At 51.9% G+C, this 12088-nt stretch overlaps 1 protein-coding gene across 1 annotated transcript; it reads left to right on the plus strand.

The window, feature by feature from the left end:
- Positions 1-1168: 1168 nt before the first annotated feature.
- Positions 1169-8548, plus strand: Ahsg (alpha 2-HS glycoprotein). The gene is made up of 7 exons (XM_004640885.2): positions 1169-1477; positions 3525-3635; positions 3866-3950; positions 4475-4638; positions 5486-5584; positions 7164-7247; positions 7859-8548. Exons 1-7 carry the CDS (start codon positions 1265-1267, stop codon positions 8159-8161), a joined length of 1059 nt encoding a protein of 352 aa, XP_004640942.1. The 5' UTR covers positions 1169-1264; the 3' UTR covers positions 8162-8548.
- The last annotated feature ends 3540 nt before the right edge of the window (positions 8549-12088 follow it).

Consider the following 12088-nt stretch of genomic DNA (forward strand, 5'->3'; position numbering starts at 1 on the left):
CAGAACTGGGGATTGAACTCAGGCCCTTGCACTTGCCAGGGAAGTGCTTATTCCACTGAGCCATCTCCCCGGCCCCTCCTTCTCTTTTTTTAAAGTCCAGTTTTATTTTTCCTGAAGCAACATCAAAGCACAGAAGCCCACTTACGTACAGGGACAACCTCTAACTATCTGAGGAGCACGTGGATTTCCCTGTTAGGGTTGCTTTGCTCCGGGCTGCAACAAGTCTTCATGTGACACTGCCCAAGCCGCCACCTTCCCAGCCCACTCTTTGGTGGCTACACTGGAGCTGGCCAAGGGCCACTTAAAAGGTGCCAACTGGAGTCAACACTGGGGTCCTGCGCTCTAGCTGCAAAGACATGCTGCCATTCCTCTAAGCCATCAGAGAGTGTTAAGGGGACAATTGTGTGTTCAGCTGGCCCTAAATTTCTCAGTGTGCGGTGCTGGATTTGAACCCAGAGCATTGTCAGATGAGTGCCTGTGAGGCTGGGGGGACTCCCCTGCACTGTTCTGCTGTGCCATCTGGGAGACAGCCAGGCGCACCTGCCACATGGTCACTTGCAGCCTCCTGGCAGTGAGGTCTGGAGAGAGGAGGATAAGGGGATGGGGACATCATACCCTTGCTTAGATTCCTCCCCTTCCCAGGAGCCCCTCCTTTTCAACTCTGTGACAGAAACCTCTCTCTTCTTTCTTCTTTCCTTTAAGGGTCTCCTAGATCTTGGGTCCCAGAGTTCATTGTACCTTTGTTCTTCTGTATGCTCCATTCACCCTCCAGGGCCCCTGGGGAAGGGCTATGGCCTCCAACGTTGAGATGGTATCAACTTTCTGAATCCTTCCCACCCCACGCACTGACCCCATAGCCGCTCCTACCAGGCAGAGGGCAGATCCACCCCACCCACCCACCTCCCAGCACTGCCACACCGAAGCTGGCTGCTTTGACGCATGGTCGCCCCAGTTGCCTCCTCCCTCGGCTGCTGTTCCAAGCAGACTTTGGAGCACCTCCCCCACAACGGAGTTGACTTTGGCAGATTTCTTGGGGATCAGTGATGTCCCAACTTATTTGCTTTTCCAGGGCTGATGTTTCCAGGGTTTGTTTGGAACCAGAATTGAAATCATCCCTTGTCCTTGTGCAATTCCTTCAGCGGGCTCTCATAGATAAATAAAGCCCTCCACCCCTCTACCTGCCTAGCTTTCCAAGCAGAGTACCTGGCTTTGTTCGGAACTCCCCAGCCATCTGCCCACTTGCCAGGGACTCTTGGGGGCAGCTATGAAGTCCCTTGTTTTGCTCCTTTGTCTTGCTCAGCTCTGGGGCTGCCACTCAGCCCCACACCTCCCAGGGGTGCCTCACAAGGAGCTGGCTTGTGATGATGTAGAGACGGAGCAGGCAGCCCTGGCTGCCGTGGATTACCTCAACCAGCAAGTCGGTCGCGGGTTCAAGCACACCTTGAACCAGATTGACAAAGTCCAGGTGTTGCCCCGGGTAAGTGCACTGGGGTGAGTGAGCTGAGGGGACCTATGCACAGAGCCCAAGCTGGTGCCGCCAAGGACCAGCGTCTCCCAGCATGAGCGAAACTGCAGGGAGGAAACCGAGTTCTTCCTGAGTGTGGAGGAAAGAGCAGATGCGTGGTGAGAGGGGAGACGCTCAGTTCTGCAGTCCTGGTCCTTGGGGAGTGTGTTCAGTGGAAGTCGGAGAATGGGAGGGAGAAGAAAATGCTTCCAAGGATAGTCTGCAGGTCTCAGGTGGAAAGCGTGGCTTGCTGAGAAAACCAGGGCCTAAGAGACAGGCTCCTCTTTGCCACGCTGTCTTTGTCCACAAATCATTTCCCTTTCTTGGCTTTTGTCTCTCACAAAAACTGAGAAGGAGTGAAATTAGCATTTGACAAGGTCTTGCTGTGTGTCCCATGCTTTGGCGTAGCTCACCTCACGAACTGCGCTGCCGCACTCAAGTGCTGGCCAGAAATGACGCCCTGCCGTCCTTGCTCTACCGAAGAGGACCCCACGACTGTTGGCATGATGTGCTCAAGGTCGTAGCGAGCTTTTGGGCTGGGATTCTATTTCAGACCTGGGTTTCTTCCTCCATACAAGTTGCTCCCCAAACACCTCCCGCCTGTCTCAGAGCGATGTCTTGGGACAAACAAGGTTTGCTTCTCTTCGTGCTGGACGAGAGCACGATGCAGACTGAACCAGAGACCATACAGGGAAAGACAGAAAACTATGGAGATCCGTGGGGAGTTGGGAAGGTGGCAGAAAAGCACTTGTCAACTGCTTGCTTTGGAAATTAGATTTAATATCTGATTAAAGATAATACTTATGCAAACACTTACCTCCAGCATGGGTAAGAACTAGCGTCCGGCGCTAGAGACACCCATTGGGCCGAGCTATTCCAACTGCCAATATTTGGCTGTGCTCGACATAAAAGAATGGTAATTTTGTATGTTTGAACTCAATCCATAGGTGAGAAGGATGGTTTATGCCACAAGGGGTCTGCACTAGAGAAGGGAAAGTAAGATAAAGATCAGACTGTCAGGATTGACAGGCAGCACCTGACCTCACAAAGGGACAAACCGTTTGAAACCAGGATTGTCCTGGGAATTTTAAGAATGTTCCAGTCACACTGAAGTAAGATTGGTGGCTCAGAGGACCACGGCTCGATTCCGGGAATTAAGCACGGAGCACACGAAGAGCAATAGCTGGGAGTCCCGAGCAGCTCACGTGGGCCTGGCTCCTGGTCCCTGCAGCGCTGAGGAGTTTCTGGAAGTTACTTGGGACACAGCTGTGCATCAAAATATGCAGTGCTTTTTCCAGAGGCTTCAGATAGGAGGGAGTCAGGCACAGCTGAAAGAGAGGCAGAGCCAGGCTGAGGTTATCTGGGCTTTCTGGATTTTTCAGGCTTTCAGGAAAGGATACAGAAACGGTTGAACAGACAAGAACAATTCCAAACAGCCAGGCAAGCATCCTAAGAGCATCTGTGTCAGCGATAGAGGGTTTCCTAGCTGCCTTCTATGACTGACTCGCTCTTCCCACTCGTCGCCAGCAGGGTGCAGTAGAGAGCAGCTGTTGCACACCCGGAACAAAGCAAAAGACTAAGTCCAGGGCAAGGAAACCCTGTAGGGAGAAATAGGCAGTGGGAGAAAGTTGGCGAGGAGAGGGAAAAAGGAACGAACTAGAGGGAGGGTAGAGAACAATCAGGCAATAAGCTGCCATCCTACACCACCCCACTCGATTACGGAAACCCAAAGCAAACTTTTTGAAAGCACTGCTTGAAGAGCGACATTTAAATAAGTATGTACAGACACGCCTTTCCAAGTTTGCAAATAAAGTCCAGCGTGAGGACTGGTAGCAAGGGATGGAGCCAGAGGAAGACCCCAAAAGCCACGATCGGTCTTGAGCCTGGTCCCGTGCCAGGTCAGAGCTGGACCGGGTGAGGAAGCGGAAGCGCGTGGGGCACAGGCCTGGCGGGGTGCGTGGTGGGCAGCACTAGCGCACTGGTGCAGGGCGCTGCTCACCGACCCCCTCTGTCTCCACAGCGGCCCTTCGGAGAGTTGTATGTGCTTGAACTCGACACACTGGAGACCATCTGCCACGTCTTGGACCCCACGCCCTTAGAGAACTGCACTGTGAGACAGGTGGCCCAACATGTGAGTGTCCCTGGGGCCCCGAGCGTGGCCCAGCCGGTTCTTGAGATCCTCCTGCCTCAGCTTCCGCAGTAGCTGGGATTGCAGACACGCCCGCATGCCTAGCCCTAGGGCTGACTTTTACTGTAACTTACTCTCTTGAAGCCTCCCCTGAACACAAAGAGTACAGTGTGACCCAGCAAGGTGCTTTGGTGGGGTCTCCCTGGGACCTGATGCCAGGTTTATTTCTCCAGGCGGTGGAAGGAGACTGTGAAATGAGAGTGCTCAAAGTTGAGGGCCAGTTCACCGTGCTGTACGCGCAGTGCGAGTCCACTCCAGGTACAGACACTGGTGCATTTCCTTGTTCTCCACGCCCGTGAGAGCAGACTGGGGCGGGGGATGCTAAGTGCTGAGCCTTATACCGTGCAGCTCTAGAGACTGCTGGTAAGGACCAGAAGCCAAACTTCTCGGGTCTGGAGAATTGAGGGCGTGTGTGTGTGTGTGTGTGTGTGTGTGTGTGTATATCTTTTTGAGACAGGGTCTCGCTATGCAGCTCAGTCTGGCCTTGAGCTCACTTTGCCGCCCAGGCTGATCTCAAACTCGCAACTATACTCCTGCCTCAGCCTCCCAGGAGTGGAATTATAGGTTTGTGCCACCATACCTGGTTTAAGGCGAGTTTTTAAAGAGCTGCCCTCTTTGGAGGTGAGCAGGGACCCCCAAATCAGGGATCCTACGTGGCCCAAGCCAAGGCTCAGTTCAGAAGCCGAGTAAGGCTGGAGGCAGCTCGCCCAGGCCCAGCTCTCCCCTGAACCCGTGGAGCCCGGCAGGCACAAACGGGGCTCACGCAGCGCCTCTCTGCGCAGACTCCGCGGAGGATGTGCGCAAGGTGTGCCCGAACTGCCCCCTGCTGGCACAGTTCAACGACACCAGGGTGGTGCACGCCGTCAACGCTGCTCTGGCCGCCTTCAACGCGCAGCACAACGGCTCCCGCTTTGAGCTGCTGGAGATTTCCCGCGCTCAGCTTGTGGTAAAGACTGAAAGCCCTGGGCTGTGGGGTGAGGGCTCGTGAGGACCCCAGGGTTCTCAGGGTTCCCGGGGGCGTGCAGGTGGGCACCCCCACCTCCCAAGCAGCGCTGCTTATACCACCTGGCACAGAGCTGCAGTGCCCTAAAATGTCTTTTACATCACTGCAGAAAGAAACATCTGATTGAATTCCGGGTGGCTTGGCATAGTTGGGTATGACAGAATTGTGATAGGTGGGCTGCAGCCATGGCCCACCTGGAGATGCCTGTGTGCAGATGGTAATTCTTTCATCCAGGAGATGCAGCCCCCAGAGGGTAACGAGCCCAGCACATGCTAAGTAGCGGGTAGTTATTCTTGTAAATGTCCCTGGGCTCCAAGGTCTCTAAGAAACAAAAGGAAGAACAGTGGCTTCTGCACCTAGTTCTCCTAAATGTGTGTGGTGGGGGTCATCGCTCCACTCTCCCGCCCTGTCTTGCTTGGAGTAACCCAACGTTCAGGTCTCAAAGTGCAGCCCCGGAGCCAAGGCGGTGCCTGAGAGGCGGGCTCCCGCTCGGGTCTGCGCGAGGCTGGGCTTCCGGTTTCCCACTTCCGGCTGAAAACTCTTGCCTGTGCGGTGAATGATGGGTAGCGAATACGGCCTTCATTCAGGGAAGCGGGAACCCCAACCTTTGCTAGTCCAGAGCACTTTAGAACACAACCGCCCCGGTCAGCCCGGGTGGTGTGTGCCTGAGATTGCAGCACATGGCCCGTGCTGGAGGAGCGGCTGTGCGGTGGCCCGCCAGCCTGCCCGTCTCTGCCTTTCTTGGGTCAGGTCACCCTGCCTCAAGTTCGCTTTCCTGCTTTCTTCTCAGCCTCTCCCAGTTTCTACCTATGTGGAGTTCGCAGTGGTCACCCCTGACTGTGTTGCTGCAGAGGGCGCAGATGCAGCCTGCTCCCAGCCAGCGAAAAAGGTAAACGGGCTGGCGTTGGTGCCACCTGGGCAGGCTGGTCGTGTAGCAGGGAATCCTAATGTGGTTTGCATCTGGCAGCTGTGGGAAGAAAATAATAGTAAAACTTATCTACTTCTTCTGGGGTCTCACTGTCCCCCTTTAACAATGTCATCTCACCCATTACAGGCACAGGGCATTAGGGGAAAGGTAGAGCTTGTATCCTAATGAAGCCAGGCCATGCCCAGAAGGAGCGTAGAATTCCTAGAAAAACCTGAGGTGCAAAAATGTTCAAGTCAGGGCCGGCCAAAGCTCAGCACATTAAAGCGCCCGCAAGCAGGCACAGGGCCCAAGGGTTCAGTCCCTGGGTCAGCTGTGCTGGCCCCGCCCCCAGGGCTCGCAGTTGAGACCGGGTGTGGTGGCGCACACCTGTAATCCCAGCTCTTGGGAGGCTGTAAACAGGTGGATCACTAGGAGTCCCATCTAGTAGTGAGACCCGGAACACCCTGTAGACCCTTCCCTAAAATTAAAAAAAAAAGTTCAAGTCCTTGAGCCAGTAATGTCCACTTGTAAGAATTTAGCCCAAGGAAATTGTCAGAGCTATTTGACAGAAACTAGTTGGCAAAGATGATCCGTCATGAATACAAAACGACAGAAGGAAAGAGATGCCGGCGGACTTCACTAAATAGTGTGCAGAATCTCAATAAATAGAAGATTACAAGGTATAATGGAGGATAGGCGAAAACACTGTTCTTTTTTTAAAAAAAAATTATGCATTTGGTACAGGGTCTCACTATGCACCTCGGACTCACAGGGATCCTCATTTTTGGCCTCCCCAGTAATAGAACCACCATGCTCAGACTTGGTGGCTGCCTCAGCATTCCTGAGGGTGGGGCTGGTGTGGCATGGGGTACCAGGGATCAGTCCCTGTACTTGCCTAAGCAGGTGCTTAGTCCGCCAAGCTAGCTCGCTGGCCCAACACTTTTGAAGTGAATACAAAGCAGGACATGGAATGATAGGGTAACAAATTATATTCAATAACTTAAAAATAATAAAGATATACATCAGTATTAGCAGTAGGTCTCCCAGGGTCACCACCATTTCTGGGATTATGGATGATCCTTGCCACTTTGGTTGCATTTCTGTATTTACTATGTGTACAAAGAATTATATGTCTTTTATAAACAGCAACTATAAACTTTAAAAAGGTATTTTTAAAAGAAAGATAAAAATTATATTTCTTTACCTTGTGTATGCTTGCATCAATGAAAGCAAGAGAGAAATTCATGTTTTAGAAATCCATAAAAGGGCTGGGGAGATAACCTAAGCACCTGCCTGGTAAGCCCAAGGACCTGGGTTTAATTCCTGGTACCTCATGCTGTGCCAGCCCAGGAGCCCTGGGCACACCTTGCTGACCCCTAAACCGGGAGTAGTGGCAAATGCCTGTAATCCAGGTGCTGGGGAGGCTGAGACAAGAAGATCACTATGAGTCTGAGCTGTGTAAGGAGACCCTGTACCAGATAGATGATAGATAGATAGATGATAGATAGATAGATAGATAGATAGATAGATATCCATTCAAGTAACTCCTCTCTTTTGGCAGCAACACGGTTTCTGTAAGGCGACACTCACCGAGAAGCTTGGTGGGGAAGAAGTTGCAGTGAGCTGCACGATATTCCAAACCCAGGTAACGTCACAGAGACTCTTGCTCTCAATGCGGCGAGCACTGATCCTCTCCGCAGTGCATGCGTAGTAACAGGTACATCCTGCCCTGTCCATCAGAACCTTGCAACATAAAGTAACAATGGGGCATGTGGATTCATCGGCCCACAAGCAGGATGCTCCGGGAGCCTCCTCCCTGTGCTGAGCTGGCTACAGGGCAGCACAGTCCGAGTGGGCACTGGCCAGGGCCACCTTTGATTCCTGGGAGGTGGCAGTGGCCCTCTGAGCTGCAGGAAGAGGGAGGCAGACTTGCCTGCAGCTCGGTGGCTGCACCTGTAGAGGTCAAAGCGTGAGAGTGAGGCGTGCATGGCATGAATGACTAAAGGTGAGGACAGGAGTATGGAAGCCCAGCGTTGGCAGGAGAATCCCTGTGCGACTCGGGTCTCCATAGACTTGTTGCTCTTCCCCGGTAACTCTGATGAGAATCCTCTCTACCTGTGCAATTCCTTGTTGCTGGACTATACCTTGCAAATAAAAATCATTCTGGTGGGGAAATTGGATGGGGGCACCACCCAGGCCTGAGGTGGCTTTGGGAAGAAGAAGCAAACTAACCCAGGAAGTGTTTCTCTCTAACAGGAAGCCCCACAGCCCCCACCGGAAGTGGCCAACCCCGCAAACTCACCCCTTGCAGTAGACCCGCCAGGCCCTCCAGCCCCTCCTGCACCTGTTGCAGTGCTGCCAGCCAGGGTGGTGTCACTCCCCGTGCACCGGAAACACTATGATCTGCGTCACAGCTTCACACCTGTGGGCTCTGTGGAGTCAGCCTCTGGAGAAGCTTTCAAACCCGAGAAGCCTAAGGTGACGCAGCCTGTCCTTGATGGTAGCGCTGGCCCAGTGCCTCCCCGATGCCCCGGGAGGATCAGACACTTCAAGATCTAGCCTAGACGCAGCAGACAGGAGAAGGTTGGGCACAGAGAACATCGCTGCTATTTTGTCCAGATCTGAGCATGGGTGGGGACCTTGACGTTGTCAAAGCAAGTGTCACATGTGTCTAGAGCAGTAACAAGTCTTGCATCCCAACTTCTCTTCATTCCTTGGAGGATAGAAGCAGACAGGGTGATGGCTATGTGTGACAGAAAGCATTAGGCCAACAGCTTGGTGGTTACCACTTTGCTGATAAACCGCTGCTGCGGTGTTCTCTGCCTTCTTGTTGACCTCATATACACAGTTGGACTGTGACTTTAAATGGTGCTCTTCCCAACTTGTATCTGCTACTAATAAAGTGCCTGAAGGACCTTCCCTAATAAAGAAGGCCCTGAACTGAAGCGAAGGGGGGTCGTGTATATCTTTTCCTCCATGCCAAGTCTGTTGGTTTGTGTGCGGCCCTTTCATCCTAACCATAGTGTCACCCACCAATCTTCATGGACAGAGAGACAGAAGAAAGCAAGACCCTGCTGTGTGGCTGTACACAGGGGAAAGAGAGACTGGGATCTGCTTAGGACCCATGGCATACAACCATTTCTTTATGAGGAAACTTCTTTTTATTCGTAAGGGACAGATAACATTGCTAAAGGAGGGCCATACACCTGAACTTCATGCAGACACGTCAACCATTGTTTCCCCTGATACTTGGGCTAGGCAGGGCTGGAAACTAACACAGGAATTTCACAGTAACTGTGTTCATTATTTATGTTTAGCCTACCTGTTGGGAGTACTGTATCCACCGTTTCTCTTTGTTCTGCAGGATTGGTCTCTTTAGCCGCTCTGTGCTAAGGGCCTCAGTTAAAGCCCTGGTGTATTGTACGATTAGAGAAGGGATACCTGCGAATGTGGGGCCAGTGGACATTTGCAGTCACCACCTGAGGGCTCGGAGAACATAAGGAACCGACAGTCCCATCATGAGTGGTGCCGGGCGATTTCCGTCTTCGCCTAAGGGGGGTTTTGTTGTTCTGATCCGCCTCGGAGATGGGTGCTATTTACCTTTCCAGATAGAATTTTAAAGGCCGAGATAAGCAACCAGTTGAGTGGCTACACTGAGCCAAGGAGACTGATTCAGGCAGTGCTGCGAGGTTTTGCCATGGTGACTGCTAGGAGGTGCACCCACACTAGGAGGGGAGCCCGGCCATTGAGGCTTGAGCAGTGGATGTGAGGAGGAAATGAAGGCATGTTCCCCTCTTTATGCCCCATCTTCACAGGCATCCCTTCTCTAATCATACCACATACCAGGGCTTTAACTGAGGCCCTTAGCACAGATGGGTTGCAAAGGGTAGGAGAGAGGAGGTATAATGTGAAGTGGTAATTTTGAGCATATTTAGGGCAAAAGGTAGGAAGACTCTGAAGAAAGGAGAGAGGAACTGAAGAGCAACTGCAAGGAGATGTTTACTGGCGACTCTAGGCCTTCCTTGGGGACCCTGAGTAGGTGTTCTTCACGCAGTGCTTCAGGATTCATCCACTTGCCATGCGTGCTGCACAGACATAGCTGTGAGCTATAACATGTGCAGTGTTAACAGTGTTTCACAAAAGGGCCAGCCCGATGGCTCAGTGGACCAAAGTGCCTGCTTAGGCAGGCACAGGGACCAGGGTTCAATCCCCAGTGTGTGGTGTTGGCCCCGCCCCCAGGGCACACTGAGATGGCAACTGAGACTGGGCATGGTTGCACGCACCTGTCATCCTAATGCTTGGGAGGCTGAAAACAGGAGGATCACTAGGAGGCCGATCTGTGGAGTGAGACCCTGTAGACCCTGTACTAAATACATGAAAAAAAGACTGTTTCACAAGAGTGAAGAGTGTTCAGCCACACAACCCAAGTGAGCCTAAGCAGAAAAGGGAGTGTTATTTATTGCATGTGTGCTATGAACGTGAAGTGCACTAGCCATACCTAAAGTTGAGGCAGAAGGGAGCTCAGAGGACAGCGTCAGTGCTCAGCAGCGCTGCCTTTGCTCGCCTTCATTCCCGTGGGACGGTCACCCGGCCCCATGCCTACTCTGCATCAGTACTCAGGTCTGAAGTGGGAGAGGTAGCCTCAGAGGAGCAGCCTGGGCCAGGAGAACAGACACAGAGGCCAAGTGGTAGGACATGGGTTGATGCAACCAAGCAGTAGACTCCTGCGGCTCCTATTATTGGATCAAACTCTCCAGGACGTGTCACCCTCTGGCCATCCCTTTTGAAATGCAGTCATCCTTTGTCTATGGAGTCTGGCTTTCTTCTCTGCAGCCTTTCAGCCCAGACTCCTCCATTTAGTTCATGTTTTTCTGCTCACCCTTGGAGGGTAATTTTCCTATCCTGCCCAATTCTCCTCTTGCCACCTGACCTACCCTCTAGGGGGCGCTTGCCCACCCCCGTGTGCTGCCTCCACCTATGGCTGATAGTGGTCCTGCTTATTTCCTAGAAGTTTCAGGTCCATGTGCCAACACAATTATAAATCTCCACTTGAATGCTTCCAATTTCACTCTTTCACCCAGGTCTGTGCCCCTTCCAGCCCCAAATCTGCTTCACTCTAGTAATGACAACACAACTCCTTGATCCAACCTGAGTGCTCTGGTCATTCCCCACGCTGCCCTCCTCCTTGCAGCAGTGTTTGATGGATCAGCACATCTTGACTCTGCATCCCCAGCACAGCTAGGACCCAGCCTTTGTCTCTCCCCAGGGTCCCTTCCATCTTAGTGGGTCTCCCTAGTTCACAACTGTGTCAGTCAAGGACCAGCCAGATTTGGTACAGCCAGTGCAAGATGTTACAGGAAAACTGGCTCGTGCACCAGAGAGAACTGGAGAAGCAGTCCCTGAAGGGCAGTCTCTGTTTCCAATAGTGGACCCTGAAATCTGTAGAGCAGCCTTTAAGGAAGGGAAGGTGGACATAAAAAGCCATGCGGGGAGGTATACAGAGGGCTGGTGAGGTAGGTGGTAAAACAGAATTTTACCTAACAGACAAGTATTATGTCTTACATGTGGATGTCCCCTGCAAGGCCATGTGTGCCCAGCTGGGGCTTTGGGAGTGACTGGATCAAGACTGTGTGAGGCTGGGTTGGTCCACACGGGTTCAGCATAGATGTGGGTGTGGGTGATGGATTCAATAAAGACGGAAGACCCACGCTGGGTGTGGGAGGCCCCAACCTCCAGCAATTATCTTTGTGACTAGAATATTTTATGTGGTATTTTTATTCTATAGGCAGATACTTATGAAGCTACATTTTTAACCTTAGGAATACCTTAGTGGGCATCAGAATAACATAATGGCAGTATACTAAGGCAGGTCAAAGGACACATTTTGGAAAAGGTACTGGACAGGAGTTCAGATATTTTTTTTATGCCTGTAGGTTAAGATGTAACAAGTGTGGCTGAACATGTTAGTTGGAGTGGTGTTTTTCAGTCTCTTTTATATCTAGTTTAGCTCTGTTTATGTTCCTATTATTCACTTTACTTTTTGGCTATATTTTCTTTCTGGGTGTTTAAAACAACATCGAAGTTTGACTTTTTGTTCCCTAAATCTGTCTGTCGGTCGTCTGCCTGCCTGCCTGCCTGACAAGGCCACTTAAGACTCCTCAAGAGTTACTTTTTGTCTGTGTGAGAAACTTTAGAGCTCTTCAAATTTTTCTTCTCCTGGTTGTGTCATCTGATAAAATGGGTCATGGTCATTCTTGAGCATTTGGTTGCTTTAGAAGCAGAGGGCCCTTCTCCTTCTTTTCCTAGAATGTACATTGGTTGGCTCCTGTCCTTTGGGGTACAACCTCCTGCTCCTGCTTGGGAGCTTGGGAGGTTGGGTACGGGGACCTTCTAGAAGTCAGGTTCATTGGGGGCCAGGGAGATGGCTCAATGGAATAAACGCTTGCTTGGCAAGCATAGGGGCCTGAGTTCAATCCCCAGTTCCGC

Source organism: Octodon degus, unplaced genomic scaffold (assembly GCF_000260255.1).
Source record: "Octodon degus isolate 3935 unplaced genomic scaffold, OctDeg1.0 scaffold00128, whole genome shotgun sequence".
Classification (NCBI taxonomy): Eukaryota; Metazoa; Chordata; class Mammalia; order Rodentia; family Octodontidae; genus Octodon; species Octodon degus.

Excerpts from the sequence above, each read along its gene's own strand:
- Ahsg (XM_004640885.2), top strand. The coding sequence starts at position 1,265 with ATGAAGTCCCTTGTTTTGCTCCTTTGTCTTGCTCAGCTCTGGGGCTGC. Across the intron at positions 3,636-3,865 it reads TGAGACAGGTGGCCCAACAT|GCGGTGGAAGGAGACTGTGA; the intron begins GTGAGTGTCCCT and ends TTATTTCTCCAG. Across the intron at positions 4,639-5,485 it reads TTTCCCGCGCTCAGCTTGTG|CCTCTCCCAGTTTCTACCTA; the intron begins GTAAAGACTGAA and ends CTTTCTTCTCAG.